The 22,373-nt window shown below is 46.4% G+C and overlaps 1 protein-coding gene across 4 annotated transcripts in view; it reads left to right on the top strand.

The window, feature by feature from the left end:
* LOC306715347 (nck-associated protein 5-like) overlaps nt 1–22,373 on the top strand; it is a 118,277-nt gene that overhangs the window by 47,880 nt on the left and 48,024 nt on the right. For 2 of the 4 annotated variants that reach the window (XM_079185674.1, XM_079185675.1), the window contains exon 4: nt 15,163–15,226. In XM_079185674.1, the coding sequence (XP_079041800.1) occupies nt 15,163–15,226 (64 nt within the window). Of the gene's footprint in view, nt 1–3,146; nt 3,317–8,588; nt 8,676–15,162; nt 15,227–22,373 lie in introns of those variants that run through there. The other 2 variants (XM_079185676.1, XM_079185677.1) reach the window with 2 other exon arrangements.

Here is a 22,373-nt window from a genome sequence, read left to right as displayed (position 1 = left end):
TCCCTTTAACCGAGGCGACTCTTCACCACAGTTCAAAGGTGCTTCCACTCACACGTTTCCAGCGTGCGCTCGCGTGTGCACGAACACACACGCTCACAACCACAAACTACGAGCATCCCTTTCCCTCAGACCACCCTGCATCCCATTACGAATCCATATCGACCCGTCGTCGCTCCAGCCACTGTCCCAGCACCGTCCTGTCCCCCCCCCCCCCCCTTCCTCCCTGAGGAATGCTAACTGTGTGTGTGTGTGTGTGTGTGTGTGTGTGTGTGTGTGTGTGTGTGTGTGTGTGTGTGTGTGTGTGTGTGTGTGTGTGTGTGTGTGTGTGTGTGTGTGTGTGTGTGTGTGTGTGTGTGTGTGTGTGTGTGTGTGTGTGTGTGTGTGTGTGTGTGTGTGTGTGTGTCAGTGGTGGAGCCAGGCTGGCTGTGTGGGCGGCCGAGTGTTTCCAAACAGTGGAATTTGTCACTGACACCCATGGCAGAGCAATAAGCAGCGCCTTAATGAGCTCAGCAGATCACTCAGCACAGAGGGCCGACACACACACACACACATAGGCGCATGAATACTACAAATACAGACTCGTATACAATGTTATAAATGGACATAATTATGGTTGTGAGAACCTATATGTGCACATACTGTATGAACACGCACTCATGCACATTTATTGTTGCATACATGCACAAACTCATACATTACATATGCTTGTAAACCCATGCACAAACACACACACACTGTGCACACAAGTTCCTACAGACACACACTTGTAGCACTATATAAACACACACACACCAAGACTCTAATCACCAAGTTAAAACGGGAGAAAACAAAGCCGAGCAAACAAACACTGGTTGTTTCCTGATCAGAGGAGAGAGGAAGGAACACCATGGCTCCCAACTCTGCTGTCTGTTTGTCGCCCTGCAGGCGAGAGCCATCGCTCAACGAGCGCCGCTCGCTCTTGATCAAATTAGAATGGAACACTGCCCTCAATATTTCTTGATTACGTCGCATATGTATGCGTTAATGCTGACTCAGCCATCCATTTGTCTTTTTTACCCAACCGGCACAATAGTGTCTAATTGGTGACCACCTGCTCTCAGAATCAAATCACCCGTCGCTTTATATTCAGATTTCCCTGCGAGACAGCTGCGCTTATGATAAACACAATTACGCCTCTGCATGACATTTCGGTCACAAACGCAATAATCAGGCTTCACGAATCCTTCCTGAGTTTTACGATGACAAATGGGAATGTGGCAGCCAGCTTTATGAGGCGTCTGATGACGGGAACTTGACAGGACTTGTCAATTTTTTATGACCTCCGTTGGGTGAAGCCAGATTTCCCAGCGTGAAATAATCTACCTCCAAACCCCACGAGTGAGAACTCATCCCTGCATGTTTATGCTCCACCTTCCCTCAACTTGAAGCCCCCCCCCCCCCCCCCCCCCTCTCCTCCCTTCTCCAGGAAACACATTTTCTCACATGGTTAGTGTCATTGTTCATTTAGGACATTAGTGACAGTGAATGTGGGGCGAAGTGGCAGCGATGGCCCCGGCTTTAAGTCAGCACTGTCCTTTCTTTCTCCTCTTTAACTGAGCGCTGCTGTCACCAGGACCCTTTTAATTCCCCCTTTCACCCCTCCGGGGCCCGCCCCCTCTCGCACTGGTCCTATTGGGGAGCAGACAATAGAGAGTGCCCCCCCCCCCCCTCCTATTCTGCCTCTTCATCCCCCCCCCTTCTCATCTCCCTCGGTCCTTGCAGGCGTCCTGCCTGGTTGAGGCTGTAGGTTCCAGGCTGCAGTTTGTCACAGCCATTCAGCTGAGACTGATTGTGATTGCGGCAGATGGGCTGGAGCCTGCTCCGCCACTCGGTCCAGGCAGACCCAAGCACCTCTCCCTCAGCGTTACATTTCTCTTTTCTCTGGCTTTCAGATCCTGTCCTTCACTCTCTTGATCTTCATCTCTTCCTCGGTCGTCCTTTGTCAGTGTCTTTCTTTCTCTGTGCCCCTTGTCTGCATTAAAAAGTGAAGCCAGTTCTTTTCCGATTCATCCACATGGAGAAAGACTTTGGGTTTTAAAACGTTGGCTTTGTAAGAATGAAGTGAGCCACAAGGATCTGTTTTTAAATGAGGGCCTCAGTATTCCTCCAACAAAGTGCTTGTCATCTTAAACCCTCATGTTTCTGACATCAACATTGTCATTTCTATTATCTTTCTGATACGCCATCAAGTAAGCACAGTCACTTTATGGTGCAGGAGCTTTCCTTCATAATGTCTTCATGCATCACACATCTTGTCTCTCTCTCTATGATGGCAGGCGTTTTGCCTTCAAGCTGGACAACTCATCACACCTACATGTTGTGGAAAAACTCTTTTTGCACTTCTGATCTCCTCTTCTGTCCTTTTTGTCACCTTTCCTGCCTCTGCCTCTGTTCTAAAAGATCCCAGTTAGTACAACATCAACAGCCGGCTTCCCTCTTGCCTCTTCACGTCCCCTTGTTGGAGTTAAACCCCCTCAACACTGTTGTCATCCCCCAAAAACTCCTCCTCCTCCTCCTCCTCCTCCTCTGTACAAACCCCCACCAAAACCTCGCTTCTCCTCCCCTGAGGAAAGAGCCACCTTCAGAGAGGCAGCGGAGCAGCCGTCTCCCTGAACACATGTTAAACGTCCTGCGAGCCCGAGGAGGAGGAGGAGGAGGAGGAGGGACGCAGCCAGAGAGAGCCGGAGAGAGACTCAGCGACAGACAGAGTGAGAGAGAAAGAGAGCGAAGCAGAGACAGACTGAGGAGAGAAATATTCTGAAGAGAGATAAAGCCAGAGGCGGGGTGGGCGGGGGGGGAGGCACACAGCGCTCTGTGTGAGTGAAGAGGAGCCTCTGAGCGTGTGTGTGTGTGTGTGTGTGTTAGTGAGAGAAAGCATAGCGCAGAGGGAGGGTGTATGCAGCGAGAAGGAAGAGGAGAGGAAAGGGAAGCAGCGTTCGGGAGAGTCAATGCATGTCGCCGGATTGAGAGAGACGGGGAGGATAGAGGACAGACGCAGCGAGGACTAGGAGGAGGAAAGGGAAGCAAGGTTTTTGAGTGCTTGAGGGAACATAGAAAAGAGGAGAGAGAGAGAGAGAAGGGGAGGAGAGGCAGTTTCAGTCAAGTCGAGAGGCAGGCAGGGAGCAGTGTAGAGGCTGGCAGTGCAGTGCTGCATTGTGGACGTAAACTTTATCATCTGCGGGATCAGTGGGTAGCAGCTGCGGAGCAGGAGGAGAGCGTGCTGGTGGATTACCATGTGTGTCCTCTGAATGCACCAGGATGCTGCGTCTCCTCCAGGGTAAGAAGCGGACAGTCGCCGGCAACACATGACATGACAGACCTGCATTATTTCTTCTGCAACTGCAAGATTTGACTGCCTTGATGAGTGATTGTTCTTGTTTGGGGATCCTGGATGTCCTTCCATGTGTGCCATACTTTGTCTTTTGTCAAGAGAATAAATGCACACTCAGCTTTTGCTTGCACCTTTTTAGATTTTTTCTTTTTGCTCACGGCTGCACCTCCTTCAGTCGTCTTTACTTTGTCCCGAGCAGCAATTTTTGTTAATAATCCCGAGAGGAGGGGACATATTTCATATAGCAGCATTGTACACATGTGCAGGGGATTATCTCTGATTTGCTCTAAGCCCGATTAGCCAGTTGCGGGGGGGGGGGGGGGGGTCGCGTGTCCTGTTGCTAGTGGCAACAGTATATGGATGGGGCTGCGTAAAGCTCTTTGAATCTGATTGATAACAGAAGGAAACGGATACCCGTTGTTTAAGCAGAGGTAAAACAATCGGGCATTGCAGGGGATTTGTATGTGCAGGAATGCATGTTTTTTTTTTCCCACTGCTCCTTTTCTTTCCTCACACTCTCTCTCAGGCAGATTAAGATTTTCTACCCAGGCCCACTAATCCCACACTAGAATGACTGGTGTTGAACTGGGTGTGGATACAGCTAAGTGGTTGGGAATATGGATTATGGGGCCGCTCTGTTATGATCAGCTTCTCCGCAGCTCCTTATTAATGTGGCGTGAAGTGCTGCAGTAAGAGTGTCCATATGTCAATGTCACAGCGGGTCAGGGGTCTTTCCTCATAGTCAGCCATATTTACAGTACACACAAAGAGGCGAGGATGCCGGCAACCAACGCAGCAAGCAATGCCAAATGTAGGATGCAGGACACTGGCTGGATATTTTTAGCTGGGTTTGTTATCTCTGAAAACAGAACTGCGAGGGAACATGAAAATGAGAGCATGGGAGAGTATGGGAGGAATCATCACTCTCTTGCTGGTGTTGTCAAAGTGCCAGAGAGAAATGCCAAGCCCCGTCTCTTTTTTTGAGTTGTTTTTTTTGTGCCCTTGGAGCTGGTGCTTCCCAACACAAGAGCAAAAAATAGCTTCCGCCATGTAGTGGATGCTTTATAATGGGAGACGCTAATGGATGTTTGATACAGTAGTCAAATAAGTAGGGCAAGAATCTGGTTATACGATACAACATCATACGCATGAAGTCTGATTAAAGTAACTTTTTATGATAGAACAGTGGGATGTTCATTTGCATTCATCACAGTCTCATAACATCCAACATCATAGCACTACTCTGAGAGGGCAAATACACTGAGAAGTGTTTCCTGGTACTTTACAAATGTGACACTGCCTGATGGCAACTGTTTATATTAGGCAGACCTTTAACAAGAAATGTTTTACAGTGGGGAAACTGGAACTCAAACTCACAATCTTTCCATTGTAAGTGTCCCAAATTCTGACTTTACACACCAAGTATCATCAACAACAAGCATGTGACTCAAACTCCTTCTGAAGTGTTTTGGGTCATGATGTAATGCATCCCATCATCCACTATTTGAATGCAAGTTTAAAACTGTAATCTACTGTCAAGTCCTCAGTAGCGTTGACTCAATTCTTTTTCATCTTCGTGTTTTGGGATTGTGCGTTCAGTAGCGAGCGTCATTACTGGACTTCCCAAAGGCTACAGTTTAGCTATTTGGTCCAGTTTCTGTTTTCGACAGTGTCCATTTAAAGCCTTTATTGGGAGCAGAGGAGCAGCCGGTGATATCATCCCGCCACCAGGGCAGATGTGTCGCTGCTCTGGGCAGTTTGAGCCCGCTGGCCTCTGAAACCTACCTGGGGATTACTGCGTAAGAGGATTGCCAAGTGAAGGGATTTGATTTTATAGAATTAAAACTGTAATTCTCTCCATCCCGACAACGCTGCAGTGCAACCGTTTCTTCACATTATTATTCCCCCCCCCCCCGCTGCCATGTTCTCATTCAACCATTGCTACATCACACGGTTATGTCACGAGTCAAGCACATTCGCTGTACATTCAAGGCCTACGTGTTGTTGTAAGCTGTGTGAGCAAGTTCATCAATTTCCACAAGAAGTGTGCACTGGGATATTTTGGATGCCAGTTGGCATTACTAAAGTGATAATCATTACCCTAAACACCAGCCCAGTCAACTTAATTTAGGTCATACTGAGACGTGTGCTTTTGTGTTTCCTTCCACCCCCTTAAAACTCTTGTCCGTCACTTTGCCTCTCACTCCTCTACATCCGATCTCTCCCAACTTTTCCTCCTCTCCTTTCGTCTCCTCCCTGTATGTGGCGCTCTGTATTCGGTGACCCTCAGCTAGCATATTGGGTCCAGGTCAAACTGAATTACCGAGGAATGTTCCCCTGTTCAATGGCCGGCCCAGTGGGCCTCAGCATGGGAGCACTTCCCCTTCATTGACAGCCAGGGGACTTTCATTTTGAAGGGAGGGGGGGGAGCTCTTTCCAGACAACTTTCCCATGTAATTCCCACTGTCTGTGCAGTGCTCATTGGTACCATGGAGCCGGCAGCCAAAGCAGCCGGTTTAATGATGTGTACGTGTGAGGCACATCTCGGGATCTCGCCAGCCCGAGCCTTGTTGAGACGCTCTGCCTCTGTGACTGCAGGCCATCCAGCTCAATTAAGGGTGCTTTGAATGCATTCCTCCCCTTAGCCTGCTCTACATTTATCTCCCCCCACGAACAGCACGTGGGAACTTTAAAAAGAGTCCTGCAGAGCTCTGCGAGGCTAGTATGGACCTGTTTATGCAAATACAGCAAACAAAAAATAGCTCAATAAAGGATTTTAACATTTTTCCAGGTTGCACAGTTTTGATTCAACACATTGCTGAAAGCTGAAAGTTCAAGCTTTGCATTTCACTGAATGTTAACAAGGAGGAAATCCAGAAAAATGGGACTATCGGATGTCTTTTCTCTGTCTCTTGCTGGCTAAACTTAGAGTAATATCACTCAGGAAAAACATAAAGTTTAATGGTCCGACACAATTTATAACCAATAAAAGGCTTTTATTTGCTAGCTATCATGTCAGTGCCTATTGCATGCACTGACTGTTTTGCCTGGAGACAAAGCTTTATCCAGACACCTTGCTGACTGTTAAGTGATGTCATTAGAGACGGAGCGTTTTTGTGGTTTCTAAATGGATGAACTCGCTCCATGTGAGTTCACCAAGGTGCGAAGACTGAAGTTACTGCTTTAAAACGGCCTGTTTTCCGGTCAGAACTGAATTAAATTGTATTTCTTTGTATGACAGCAGACCTTTAAGTTTGTTTTCCCTGTATAAAAGCTTTTGTTTATATTCTTGCATATTCACATCTTAAAAAAAGTGTTTCAGTTCTCAGAAAATGAGAAATTGGATTAGCTTTGTAGGTCACAGTGCTGCATGCCAACAGTTTACAAGATACTCTGGTGTTGTCCTTGTTTTTGATACACAGCCTTCCTGCTGACACACTTTCACAGACGCATGCATCTCACAAGTTTTTAGATCAAAGCAGTCAGAATTACTTTGAGCATTCCCTCCTGTTTCATATTTCTCCTCTTGTCACGGCGATGCTTTCAACGGAGCGAGCCGTTTACGAGCTTGGAACGGGGGTCGGTGTCGTACTTGAGGTTGCGCCGGGCGGGGAATGTCAACAAACTTCAGCTCCCCACTATTTTGACTGTAAATCAACAGATAATAGTGGGAGAAAAATGCAGGACGTCATCCAGTGGCTGGAGGTGTTGGCGCAGCTGGAGAGGAAATGGATGGAGGCTGCTGGAGAAGCTCACCTGCAGTAAAACTCTTGTCCAAACACCTCTTGTTGTATTTAAGTTCTTTCAGCCACTTGGTCAAACTTGCTTAGAGTGAATAACAATGAGAGCAGTAGCCTTAAATTACTTTATTACCAGCATGCCAGAGTGCCAGAACGGGAATGCTATGGCAATATTCCTGTAACTGAAAGTACATAGAAGGGAACATATCTTCCCTTTATCTCCCAATTTTAACCCATCAGGAAGTAGAAATGTGCGGTAGTTCAGCAGTCTGTTGAGGGAATGAAAGGCAAATACAAAATCTAGTGATGCAACTTTCTGTAAAGAAACTGTCTGCAGCGCAAAATAAGTGTATGGCTTCTGCAACAGCTGCCCAGCAACTTGCACTCGGGGTTGTGTAGCAGTAGAGATGGCAGACCCGTGGGTTCGAGTGCTCCTATTTACCGTACCTTTGTTTCTATTGTGTGTGACATTTGTTTGCCTCTGTAAAGGGCTACTGTTTGCCCGCCTCTCTAAAAACGATGTGTTGACAGCCGGTGTAAAACACCCCATCGCCTTTGCACAGACTCCATGAGTCAGCAGAACCTTCCAGTAGTACGGTACAGTAGCAAATATGAGTCCCTGTTCCCTAAATACTTCAGCCCAGGGCGTCAAATACACAACAATGGATGAAACGTGTGACTTGTTAAAAGTGTATGTGTGCCTTTTTACCACTGAGCCTGTCAAGGCGCCTGAATTAGCGTTTGATTTGATTAAACTACCTCATATTGAGCTTCACAATAGCATGCAACAACATCGTTCAGTTCAGTTCCAGTCTTCTGTGTCCAACCGACCGCCTGACAGCAATTTGGGTCGACCAATTGGCTTATTTAGCGCTCAGTGCTATGCTTGAGAAGTCTGACGACCTTTGCAATCTACCGATGACTCTAAAGTGTCTCAAACATCCTTCCACACCTTTCAGACGACGGAATTGGGGAGGCTGTGTCAGACAATTTTCATTATCTTTACAAAACGGACAATCCGACAATTTTGGCGCAGACGCCATGTCGTTAAAACTAGTTAATTTAAAAAAAAAAAAACACATCGTTCTCATCCTTCTGATCCTTCAGATCTGCTGAGACGTTTAAATGGATCTTGACCGAATTCCCGAATCAGAAAAACAGTCTTTGTGTCTGAGTGCCCCTCACAAAACACAGGTTAACTCCTAAATCATGAGGTAATTGTAGCTACCGGATTGAAAGAAGCTTTACTTAAACTCAATTATGTGTCAGAGTGTGTGATTCCTTCGAGACAACCATCACTGGAACAACTTAAACACACGCACAGGATTATTACCTGTTGGAATCTGAGCGTGTGGCTGGGAATGCCTTTTGATAAGCTGGATTTCAAAACAAGGTGTGCCTGAAGGTTTTTTTTCTCTTTGGGAGGAGTGAAACTTGCTCTATCTGGTGAACTACATCAACATATCTGTTTTCATCATATCTGTGGTCGTTCAGGTCCAGCAGCAGTGCATCCTCTGTTTGGAGTCATCTCTCTTTCATGATTTGGACATAAAAGATTCAAAATTGTGAGTGTGTGTGCATGTCTCCGCCGGTGTGTTTGTACATGTGTGTTCATGCATGTGTTTATGAGTGCCTCCTGTGTGTTGGCGTCTAGCTCCGTCTTCGTTCTTCACGAGCAGCACTGGTGAGTAAACCCTCCACAGACAGACGGGCTGGCGGGTGCGGCGGTCATTTTTAAAGCACATCTGCTCATCCGCAATGTTTCCTTTCGTCTGGACGGGAACGCGTCTGTGGCTCGGAAACAATTGAGGTCAGGTCGTGCTCGCAGAATGAGAAAACATTTGGGGAGACAGACAGTCAGGCCAGGGGTAATCCTTGGCCAGTGCATTCCTCAGAGCTCAGGAGTCTCGGAGGATTCCTCATGTCTTATTTTTGCTGCTTCAGAAGTTTGCAGATCCAGTGCACGTGTTTGGTTTTGGCCGACAAAATGATGCATTTAAACCACTGCCCTCCCTCTGATTTTGCAGATAACTCCCCTACGCTGTTTACAAATCATTTTCACGCAATCTTATTATTGCATCCATCAATCGTCTGCTCTGAGATCATTCAAGTCCCTCCTGTCAGGAAGAAAATACAGTAATGGTGCAGCAGTGTAATTAAGACTCCCCTAAAGCACTGATGTTATCACAGAGGGAAAGGATCAACAACCCAGAGCATTCAACATGTTGTTGACTTTGGATAAATCCTGCTAATCGCAATCATCTCAACTCGTTTGACTGCATTACTCAGTGCGGTGCACACTTGTCCAAACAAAGGCCAACACACGACTCCATACATTAGCAGGAAGCATGAATAAGTGTCACGTTATGTCTCGGTGTTTAGATAACCCACATTGTCACAAGACGTTCTGGTGTCCAAAACAGCCTTTTTCATGTGATAGGACTATATTTGTCATCAACATCCTTTTTATTTTTCATAGTTCAACATGCGTGTAACTGCGATCCGACGTACGAGAAAAACAACGAACAGAATGTGAAGAATTTTCTTCTTAGCACAAAGAACAAAGCGTGTTGATGAGAAAAGTCCCTTTTCATGAAGTAAAGACATGTCAAGGCCACATGGCAGCAAGGGAAGGCATGTGTTCTTTGTTTCTCTGCTCACAGCAGAACCTCATCACATTTCACCTCGTCAATAATTGATGGTCTGCCGTGGCGAGGTAAAGCTCATTGTGCCTGGCTGGCTGGCTGGCTGGGCGGGTTTGGTGTGTGGGGTGCTGACATGTGGCTCCTGTTTTTCCGCTGCCCTCCAGTGCAGACGGGGTCCGTGGCCGGAGGCGGGAGGTCAGGAACCAGCTGTGGGCGAGGCGGTGATAACAGGCGCAGGTCAGGCCGCCGTTCGGCATCTTGTTGGTGATTGATTGGACCTTCCTAATGCATTGGGACCGATTGAACGGTCACAGATGTGCGAGCCCCGCCCCTCAGACGCTTGAAGCGGTGTTTACACTGCGGGCTGATTTTGATGCCGTCTCTGCGTTTGGAACTGCAGAAAGGATCATTACAATGTTAAAGAAACAATTGATGATGTTGCATGTGATATTAAAACAGGGACTAATACAAGATGGTGAGGTTGGACATGATGTGTGTTTAACAATGAACTTGTGCACAATCCTGAGCTGTCACAACTTCCAGATTCTAACAAAAGAATGAAATTATGGACTAATCCATGTGGCGCCAAAACCTGATAAATTGGCTCAGTTTCCGATCTAAAACTATAAACTGTGACTGAGTGTCGAGTTGACAAAGCCATCTTTCATCCCATCTCAACCTCCTGGCGGTTGTAACTCTGTTTTCCTGTCGGGCTGGGCTGGATGTTATAACTTATCAAACGCCTCGGTAAGCTCATTGTCCCACACTGGGGTGAAATATTGGATGGGTGCAGAAGGTTACATAACACAGCGGTAGGCGGATTAAGGATGGGAATGACCGGTCCGGAGTTGGAGCCAAAATGTAGCCAGAGTCCCTCTGAACAGGATGCCCTATGTGGGCCACGGGGATTGCGTGCATGTCAGGGCTCTTAACCCAGCAGGAGTGCAGACACTAATACATAAATGCATGGCAGCTCCGCTCTCATCCAAACATTTATGCATCCCTGCCGACCACTCTGTGTACATTTGTGGTTCAGAACCATTGAAATGTTTAGTTCGCCGTGAGCCTCGATGACAATATTGGAAAGATGGTTTGCATCTTTTATGCATCCTGATGCTTGTATTTATGTCGGTATGAGTAACTGCTGCAGGGAACAGGCTGAAGGATTATGTGGTGTTTCATCTGTTAACAGACACAGAAGAGAGATTAACCACACTTGATAATAAGATGGTGTACAGTACTGCAGGGAAATAGGAAACCAAGACACAGCTCTTTTTTTCCTCTTTCATTATGTGCTTAACAGCAAACAATGTACAATGGATTAACCCACCTGTATGCAGGAGCCGTGATAACAGTGATGAAAACACAGCTAAACGTCTGCCTCCCACAATGCAGTTCAAAGCGCATGGGTCCAACGTGTCGGCTCAGGTTGGCGAATGCTCTCGTTGTGATTGATCCTCCCTCAGCCCTGACAGATCGTGTCTTTGCATGCCGCCGACGTCGCCATAACGCTCTGAAGCAAACAGCCGGCGCGTTGTTGTCTCAACGTGAGCTGGAGGAGGAAGCGTGAGTGGGCTTTGCACAGTGTCTGTGTGGAGGAAACAGGGTTGAGCTGCTGCGAATGCAACAAGGCTGGTGTCATGATCACTCTGTGCTGTCTGTCTTATCTCAAAGGAAGGGATGGAGAGCTTTTGATGCTGCATTTGTGAAGAAGGGAAATGATTTTTGAGGTGCGTGTGGGTGGACAGCAGATGGTGTCAACTAAAAATATGAGAAGAAAACGTGTATTTGTATGCAAGCAGGGGTAGGAAGTTGCTGTGTGTTCATGTATAACATTGTGCTAAACCTTAACTTGTGTCTTTAAAGTGTACATTTTGAAGGAAGTAGCCTTGTTTTAAAGGTCCAATCAGTACGTTTTTACCTTAAATTCCAGGTGTAATGACACATAAGTGTGACATGCTATTTCCTTTTGCTGCATAGAAACAGTAACACCAGAGACAATGTGCGTGTGTGGAACGGGGGGGGTGTTGGAGATCGGGGCCTGTCAGCTGGTTTGGCTTGCTCCACTGAGGCTCGGCGGGGGTAAGGCCTCCGGTGCTATCAGGTGATTCCAGTTCACTGAGAACTGCTGGAGGTCCACGTCGACACTGCTCACGATGGGCTCTTGGAATTCACTCGGCCAAGCTTTAAGTTGGCGCTCAGAGAAGAAGAAAAACAGCAGAGGAGGAGGAGGAGGAATGTATACACGGTCAACTGTCAGCTTATGCTTTCATCACATGCTCGGATGTACGGGATAAAGGCATGGACTGTGGCCTGAAATACATCCCATATAGTCACAGCCAAGTGTGAAATATACACAGTCTGCATACAGCGTAGCACAAATACATAAACAGCTAGAGCTTCCAGTTCTCCTTTGCAATAAGTGATTATTACAGACGTTGCTGGTTGCATATTTATGATTTTACGTCCAAATAAAGTTGATGTAATGTGGAAAACCTGTTGGCCAAGCAGTCTAAGTGCTCATGTCTCTCGCACAGACTCTACTAGAGTGACGTCGTGTTGCCGGATTTCACTAATTACTTTACCAATAGAAACAACCACCGTGAAGATAATTACTTGGTCAAACTCCTTCTCACCAGGCCAATAGCGGACCCACCCTCACATAGACGCTGGTGAGATACAGTACGGGGGATACTTGTGTTGGAAAACATGACTTCATATTTAAGAGTGAAAGAAGATGAGTTTAGAGGCAGACATTTAGACATCAGCGCTGCATGATTGTGTTGACAATAATGCAACTGATTGTATCAAAGTTTAAACACACAGTACATGACTTTGCTCCTGTCTGGTCCTCCCAAATCCATCTGCTGAAGGTGATACACTGACTTTGGATCAGTACTTAATCAGCCCCGTTCAAAACACCAGAACTATCCCGTTAATTATGGTTTTCCACCTGTTTTCCAGACGCCGTTATAACATCGGTCTTTGCATCGTGACACACACTTTATTGGTGAAACATCTCGGTGCAAATTTACAACATCTAATACAGAACACAGATGACTTTTCTATGTTGAAATATCACGTTATTCCACATCAGCGCCAACTGGAGGCAAATGTCTCTGGTGAGCATCTTATGCTAGAATACTGTTTTGACTACCGCTTGTGCCAGTTACTATAATTATATTTAACACAATGTCAAATTGCTCTATATTTGGCGATGATTTTCTCCGGGCTCGGTTGGCTCATGCTCCGTTGCTCCTGGAACATGCCTGTACATAAGTGGGCTGAAACTTAACCCCTTACAGGGCTGACGCTCAGCCATAACACAGACTGGAGGAATGCCAGGCGGGTCCTGCTAAGCAAAACAATATCTGCAGTGAGACGATCCAGAGACCCCCCCCCCTCCTCCATTACCCAGTTCTCTTCTCCAGGTAGTGTAATGGTTTGAAACATGCAGTGTGTCGTAATAGGTAGAGACACATTGTGTAACTGGAACATGTATTAGTCAGTCTCAGGTGTGGAGCATGCCGTCATACACTTTCACACACACACACATACTGACATATTTACGAGTGGTCACAAACGCATGAGCAACACCTTGACTTTAATGAATGTATGTTCCCACACCCACATTTATGAATGCACAAACACACAAACTTCTCACACGAGCCCAAATGTAGACACGCACACACACACACACCCAAACACACACCCCTTGTCTTGCAGCCCTGCTTGACTTCCTCTTGGATTTGTCACCACTGCACCGGTTGTTTCACAGTTGGCGTGCCAGACTCGGCTTTGCCTAATTCAGTCTGGTCCCATTAGAGTGGCGGTGGGAATGGCTTCCACCGGCAGTTAGTTACAGCTCAGGACGCTTTCTTCAGTCCAGACAGTGAATTCATCCATCAACCAAACATCCCCAGCTGCCTCTTAATCACCAGGGGTTTTTCTGAGACAGGTAAGCCGCTCAGAAACAATGATGTCTTGTCAAAGACGCGGAGGAGATGCTAGTCATGAGTTATTTTGGGGGTTGGGGGAGGTTGACAAGGGGTTTGGGAGTCTGCGCCAGTGAAGAAATGTGAAAAATGTGCAGGTGATTGTGATTACTTGTGGCTGTCTGCTGTATACACTCCTTTATTAGGTCCCGTGGTCCCATATTAGGTGCTTTGTGTGTGTGTGTGTGTGTGTGTGATGTATTCTTGTGAGCACAGAAAGTCTGGAACAATACTTTGACAACAAACGTATAAACTTACATCCTAGTTTTCCTGTCATACACTGTAGATGTCTAGATTTTATACTTTTCTGTTTAATCATTTCTACATGCTTTATTCACTTTTATTCTTTTTTGTGCTCGATTTTTGTATTTTTTTTAAATTATTTTTATTTTTTGGAAGCAGTATGTGAGCAACAAAACTAATTCTTTAGGGGCAACAAAGTATGTCTCATCTTATCTTAAATATTGGCTAATGAACGCGTTCATTCATTCATGCATACCTAATGCGATGTATGTAAGGGCGGACATCATGTGCCCCTTGTGTCAAAACAACGTGTTGACATTTAGAGCACCATATTTACCTCTTTATGAATGCTAATGCTGAATTTGACTTCAGAAATAATGAAGTTCTGGTCTTTAAGCAGCTGATTGTAAAGATTCGAGCGAACGTTGCTCTGCCGGAGGAGGCGTTTTCCTCCGCAACACATCTGTTGTACTTTCAGACACTTGCAGAATGACAAGCTTTCAACAAACGGTCTCATCTCCGACTGTCAGACGCAGGCTGGTTTGTCCTGGAGCGGTGTCTCACTTGTGTTTTCAGTTGTGATACCTCAGGAGGGGCCATGAAACAGGGCTCTTTATTATCCGTGCTAGTGTGCCAAGATTTATCCCATTAAAGTCTGGAATGCCCTCACGTGGGAAACGGATTGGACGTGCACAGTCTATTTCTTTGTTTTGCCTGGTTTCACGTGTGTGTGTGTGTGTGTGCGTGTGAGAGTCTGTTATGAGTGTGTGTGTCAGCGTGTAAGGTCTGGCGCGAGGATGCTCTGCTTTTTGTTTCCTCTGAGCTATTTTTGTCCGGACAGAACTGCAAGCTCTCTGTTTTGCGTGGTAAGCGGACGACCCTGTCTCCTCCGTGTCTGTGTTGGTGTGTGTGTGTGTGTGTGTGTGTGTGTGTGTGTCTGCTGATTTTCTGGCAGGCTTGTGAGGATTCTCCTGTTAAGCAGAAGACAGACAAAGATGAGGCTTGTTTTCCCCTCGACTAGAATGGCATTTTTGAGAACAGAAACAGAAAACTCAAAAATATAAGTGACACTGAAATGCAAAAGTATTTGTGTGAACGCTGCCTGTGTCACCCACTAAACAACGATCACCCGTTGACTCTTGTTTTCTCTCGTCCTTCTTCTCCTTTAGGGAAAAGCTGGCCGTGGCTCGCCTGCAGAGGGAAGTCGCACGGAGCAAGAGCGAAGGAACAATGGTAAAGTACAGTGGAACTGCTCCTCTATCATCTGCACAATGCCAAAAAAGCCACAGTGTGCTCACTTCACACACACCCACACACACACTGTCAAGCTGTGCCGAGCCGTCACATCGGCCAAAGTCAATCTTTGGTGTCTCAACACTCCCTCAGTTGATCTTGAAGAGGACTATTCTGCAGAAATAAGGGCATAGGCAGTTATTTTTCAGCCATTTGGTTCAATACTCAACAGTATGTCGGCTCAACTCCAGGCATTCTGCAGGAAGAACAGGTACTCCGATGCATGGTCGGGTTGTGTTACGCTATAAAGCCTCAGCTGGGGCTTAAACGGTCAAAACTGCATTTTGCTAAGCTTTACTGGAAATTGCTGATACTGTGCTTTCAGGTCGTGTAAGCAGGGGAAAGAATTCAGGAGGTGGAGATCTACCGATGTGTGTGTGTGTGTGTGCACATATCTTTATTTGTCTTTGTCTCTGAACGTGTGCATACTGTACAGTAGGGAGGTCAGAAAGTGAACCACATGATGAAGCGGAGTGGAGCTCAGCTGATTGCAGCCTCCGAGCAGAGGCTCCAACCGCAGGACCAGCTGTTTGACTGCACCCCAGTGATGCCTCTGACTCTCTTTATGGCAGCAGGCCTAAAGCAACAGCACACATGGGCTGGTGCGCTGTGAGATTCTAACACTGTTTTGTGTGATTCTCTATTGTTCCCCGAAGGAGGAGCGCTTGTTTTCTCTGCTCGCCTCTCCCCACGGTCAGGAGGTCAGATCACAGGGTCAGATACTCAAGATTGCTCGAGGGCTCTGCAGCGCGGTAGATTCCTGCCGTCACGGAGGCTTGAACTTAGTCTTGACACAGAGATATGTTATGAGGTGATGAAGAAGCAAATCTACTATGCGAACGTTTCTTCATGTGGAAAATTGACTTTAGTTTTGCATCAGTTCATCAATGTAAACATTGAATACAATGGACTAATTCAGGGAAAAGAAGTCAAGTGATGGCCCTCCTTCTCCCCACCTCCCCGCCTCCCTGACCTCATGGTGACTCTTCCAGTACTGTCATCACTGTGATGTGCGTGTATGGGAAACATGAAGGTGCAGTATTGATTTCCACAGTCGGTAGATATACTGCAGATGAATGGAATGCGTGACCGTCAGTCATCTGGGAGTTGTATCCAGTAGGATGGATTGTAGGAATGAACGTGACTAAACTGATCAGTTCAGGTCACTTTTCACACCTGTGTGGTTCTCCTGATCCAGACCGACGAAAAAATGATCGCCCACAAGCCCGAAACATCTTTTCACCTCACTGCGTCAACACTTACCTTGCATCCTCTGGCATCGACGTAGACTTAAGAAAAATGCATCATTCGCCGCGCTGTGAGACTCTGTGAAGGCCCAGCTCTCACTCACACGAGTAGTGGCTGACATGCTAATTATTACTTTAGAGGGGTGTGTGGACTGCTGTCTGCGCATGCACAGCGCTGAGAGAGAGAGAGAGAGAGAGAGGGATGAGTTATCTGTGCCAGACAGGAGGAGGGTGAGGGGGGGTGGATGGAGGAAGAAAGGGAGGAGGGGGATATCACAAAGCTCCATTTGAAATTGGGATTATCCCCGTCGGAGTCCCTCTTGCACTCTCTCTCTGGCATTCCTGGGAGGCTTCGGTGCTCAGGCACGGTTCTTCAATAGAAATGAAAAAGAGACTGCTGCATCAAGGAGATAATTGTCAAAGTGCTGGCGGTGTGCAGTGGGAACTGATCACCAGCCACAGCCCGTGCCCCGCAGTCCCCCACACCCCGACGCCCACTTCTATGCCCACTTGCTTCCCCAACCCCCATCTTCGCCTGCCAAGGGGCTAACCTAGAGAGAGACGGATTCAAACAGCCGCAGACTTTTGAAGTGGCGCTGCCCCTCCTCGGTATCTGATGCCCCTCTTTAACAGCCTCTGTTCCCTGCCTTGGTCTTTCCTCTCTACATCCATTAGTGTCTTCTGTGTAACGCGATCAGAGGCACAGAAAGCGACGGAGCCACCCATTGCTGGTTGCTTCTGCCGAGGAGCTCCGCCGGGACGTGTTTCCGCCGAATCATTACTCGTGCTTTGTGTTGCAAAAGAATGTTCAAGGCATCTTTGTGATTGCGCAAGGCACTTGCACACACTGCTACAGTCGTACGCCTCAGGTCTTGCGTGCACAGTCATACAGATGTGAGTGTAAACGAAACAGCGTTACACAGTTTACTGGGGAGCGTATGTTTTTAGTGCAACAGTACAACACTCTTTTGTTGTTTATCATTTGGGAGAATCCACATTTGAATAATTCTCTGGGCAATCAGTGTTTGAGTTCATAAGGTGTGAATCTGCAGAGTATTTCACCACGAACATGGCCACACAAGATGCATTTGTTATTAGTTCGGAGTGATATGGTCTAACAAGTGCCAGATCTGTCTCTCTTAGACCGCCGTTTGTTCCTTGAACTCTATATGAGGGCTTGGACGTGGTGCTTTTGGCGTGCTCCGCAGAGCGCCATCTTTAAAACTCGTACAAGAAAAACAGTGGACTTCCCGTTAGGTGTTTGATAGAGCACAGGTCACGGTTTATTCTGTGAAACAAGCCTGCCCTGTCTGTGTGGAGTGAAGCCGCTCATTCACAGCCCCGTCGCTGCTGTAGGTTTCCTCTGGAATTCCTCACACCCCGACCCAGAGGCGTGGTACAGGGCAGGGCCGCTCTCTGTCTCCCACTCTTGTTTGATGCCACTCTGAAGTGCAATCCAAGTCCGTCAGGAGCAGGATGCCGGGTTTCCTGTCGGGGAGAAAACAGAAGTGCACATGCGGGCTCGTAAAGGCAGCAGTGACTGCACCGCTGAGGGGGCTGGGCTCTGCATTTAAACTGCTAGATTATGACCGCTGGAAACGGCTGTCTAAACAACGTGGAAATCTCGCTTTGAGAGACTTTATTTTTCTTTGGGTTTTGCGGACACTCACTGATATCTGAGCTTAAACAGATACGAGTCTCACACTCACAGTTATTTCCCGGGACGTTTGGGTTGATTACGGTGTTTGATTTGTTCGTGGCTGAGTGAAGCATACACATGAACGATAAAGGGAAATCTTTTTGGCTTGAACTTTTCTTAATTGTGTAACTTGCTTATTTAAAAATCTGATTTCTCCAGAGTATTTCATGTAGAAGTAAAGATAAGAATGGAGCTGCTGCATTTATGAATATAAAGTGGGAGCGGGTGGAACAGTATGCTAAAATGGGCCCTGGAGCCAAGATGGCAATCCACTCAAAGCAGATTTGTTATGTGCTGCAGTCTGCAAGATTCATGTGACATAGTTTTGTAACATCGCATCAAGGAAAATGTACTTGTTTAAAGACTGAATGCCCTCTTTAATGAGCCATTAATTAACACTGTTTCAAGTAAATAACAGAGAGCTGGCATCCTCACTGCATCTTCTCCTTAACTGGGTCAAACCTTTACAAGAGCCGGTCTGGATTGCTGTACAGCATATAACTCAAAGACAACAGATGTTTTCCTGTGCAAACTGAGCCAAAGCTCTCCTAGTTGAACAGGCAGGGGAGCCACACTGGGACAACAATGGTTTGGCAGATACTGTCAGAGTTGGGGCTATCACTTGGCACAACCATGGTGTAATTAGTTTGTGATAATTAGACCATATCATGATCCGTTTGACAATGATTTATTAGTGTTTAAACTACCGTAAAAAGCACCTTAAAGATCTTTTGTAGTGTGCTTCCAGCAGATAAAGAAAGGTTTCGAGGGGCTCCCAGCTTCAAAAGACTCCGGTCCTCATGGAGATCCAGCGCTGAGGGACCTTCATAGAGTGTTTCTGACAGCTGTTTGGAGGGTGTGTGACAGCGTGGAGGTCTGGGGACCAGAGGGGGGGACTCAGGTGCTGTCTCTGCAGATTGGCCTTATCAGCCCCGGACAGCGGCGACGGCCGAGATGGGGTCCCCCCCCCCCCCCAGCGCTCGGCACATTCACCGGGTGACGAGCGCTGACAGCCAGGCCCAAATCGCATCTCCACACCGTCCCTTTCACCCACTCTCCAGAGCGTGTGACTGAATGACTCTGAGTGCGTGGGTCGGGTGGGGGAGCTCCCTTGGCAATGATAAATGGGCTTCTCCTATGATTTAGCATATTCCTGGGGTGTGTGTTGTATTTGCTATAGTGCCTGCGGCTGTCTAAGGGAGAAGAGGTACACTCTAATGTAGTGGCTCTCCATGATAATTGAATTGATGGAGCCCTGGGGGACACAGATTTCTAGTGAATAAAACACTGTTTTGTTTCTATAACAAGTCATCTCAGCAAACAAATGTTCCACTAGACCATAGCTCATATCATAACCATCATAATCACTTTATTATCTCTTCACTTTGGTTTGTCTTTAGCGTATCTGACCTGGTATCACACATGTGTGCCATGTGGCCAAATCCTCCTCATGTTACACTTTCATTTGAATTGCCGACGAGGATACACACACACACACACACACACGTGCAAACACAAACAGCCGAGTGGCATGTTTTATTTATGAATAAAGAACCTGCGCGGTGCATTGTGTCCCTGATGTTTGCTTTAGCAGCGAGCCAGAGATCCGCTCCCGGCCCTTTGATTAGGCAAAGAGCTCCAACAGCGGGGGGGGTTCCTGTGTAATGAAGAGATTATTGAGCCCCCTGAACTGTACCCCAAACCCTGCATGAACACTATACAGTTGCAGCTGGACAACAGACAGAATCCGAGCCACAGTGATGGCCAGGCATACTGTACACATGCACTTAACCTGATAACTGCAGCTCCTCTTTTATGGGAGACAGCACAACAGGCAGAGGCAGAGGCCTCTAATTAATTTAGAGTCCTCTGTGGATCTTGGAGGGTATCAGGGGGGTTTGAGTCTTCTAGTAATTCAGCTCGGATGAATACCATTACCATCTAATGCTGTCCAATTACAGAGGCAAGGTTCATTCTGGGCTCCACTGCAACTAATACAATCGTAGACGTATGTCGATATAGAAGTAAGAGCGAGGAAGCAATACAACCAAGTGTATGTTACTATATAACACGGTTTCTCTTTTATTTCATTACACGTGGTGCGTTGAAATCAATAGCAGTCCATTCAGTCTCCAGCTTTACATGATGGTGATAAATTCAAAGTCCTATCTAGATGGTACATTTTTGTCATCAACCAGGAAATGAAAGCAGCCTCGCTTGTTCACAGAGGTCAAACATAATCCTGCATCGCCCAATCTGGGCTTGTTTGAGATATATGGCTCAGTAGAGCGGCGTAAAACCCTGCCCGGGACATTTTTATGGATTACTTAGCCTATTCCATTTGATATTGCGTTTTTTTTTTCCTCTCCAACCATTGTATTGTTTGTTCGAGCTGCTTTGTTCGAGCTGTAGCTGCCGGTTTTACTCCAGTAACATGTTGCCCCCCGCAGGAGAAACGGGGCAGTGCATCTCCTCCAGCCGAGGCCTGGGCCGACGGTGAAGTGAGAGGATTATCTCCTCAGTCTCTGGCTTAACTAAAGTAAACGTTCTCACAGAAAGTTGCAGAGCATGTGTTCATCTCAGTGTTGACTTTGAGATATCTTCCCAGGGCATTGCTAAAGGCGTGTTGTATTTGTGAGGCTTATTAAACAATATGCTTTCAATTAGCATGTTCTTTAGCGCAGGAAGAAAAAGTCATGACGTTGGTGTAGACAATAAACATTTCAACCGAGAAGAATTGTAATGTATTGCTGGGGTTTTCTGGCCACATAAAGATATGGTAATGTTTGATTTAATGGCCTTAGGTCTAATGGCCGAAATTATATATTGAACAAAAGCAATAGAGGGCTTTTTACTGCAACGTAGACCATAAATCCTGTCTTGTTATAGACGTTGGCAAGACTCTGTCAGCAGACGCATAGTGGTCGGTGCTTTATGCCGGGGCGTTAGTTAGGCCTTCAGAATCAGGACTAAAGCTACCGTGCTTTTGTGAGAATCTATGCCAGCCCGCTGAACAATACTGAACACATTAATATGTGCGATGCCGCAAAGACAAACTCTTTGTGCTGGTTTTGCATTGAGAGGAGAACGCAGCTAAACTACTGGATGCTGGAGGTTTCTCTTGTAATTAGCAGCTTTTAATGCATGTTTTAATGCATGTTTGTATCATTAAAAACATATTTCCACTCTTATTTCTAGAGGAAAGAATGTCTGCGTGGAAGTATATATTAGTAATATGCTCACATAATGCTGTCTTCCTTTACGAGTTGCCTTTTTTCATCTCTTGGCCCATTTTTCAATAAAGAGAGAAGGTGAAGAAGAGCCAGAAAGTGGTTGGTTTTGGTCCAGATATATAGGTCCAGCTCTTGGCAGGGGGATGTTCTACTTTATGCCTCTGTACGTCTGGATTTACAGCGGCCATTACTCCTGACAGGGAGAGCCTCCCTGTTGTGTAAAGAGCCGCTTCACATAGTAGCCGTGGATTTATTGCCCCAGTGAGGACCAGAACTGGTTTTAATGGTGACTTGGGCTTAATATTCTCTCTCCTGGACCGATTCACCCAAATACAAGCTGCTTTTGTGACAGAATTCCTGCCAAGGAGCAATGTATTGTAATGAAATATGATTGTTTATTGGTTGCATTCCAGGCAGTATACGGTCACAGTAAAATGTTCGGTGATTTAAAGGCTTTCCAGTTGTTTTGGTATTTTTCTTTGCAGTTTAATTTGATGGTGTAGTTTAAAATCATGGCAGCACATTTTAATGATACTCTGAGCAAAAAGACAAACAATCATGAGGATGTTTTGTCTATATTCCAATGAGTGTCCCTCATCCTTTCACGCCACTAGATGTCCCCATAATGCTTTTGTATCTGCAGCCTTGCACTGAATAATCACATAGCTTTGTTGGTGCTTAACACGGACCTAAAGATGAGCTCTAAGGTAAAAACTAACATTTTAATTCTGTATAACCGACTGAAAAGTCATCACAGACTTTGCTTACAGACTTTGTGAGCAGTCATATATAATCTTTTACCAAGGACTGTCAGGCTCCTAAATGTATAGCCAGTAAAATAACAAATGTCTGCTCGTTAGTGCACCTCAAATCCAAATCTCTTATTCAGCAATAACCATCTTATTTTG

This window comes from Pholis gunnellus (assembly GCF_910591455.1).
Source record: "Pholis gunnellus genome assembly, chromosome: 24".
Lineage (NCBI taxonomy): Eukaryota > Metazoa > Chordata > Actinopteri > Perciformes > Pholidae > Pholis > Pholis gunnellus.
Note: the sequence above shows the minus strand (reverse complement) of the source record. Positions and strands in the feature narration are given on the sequence as shown.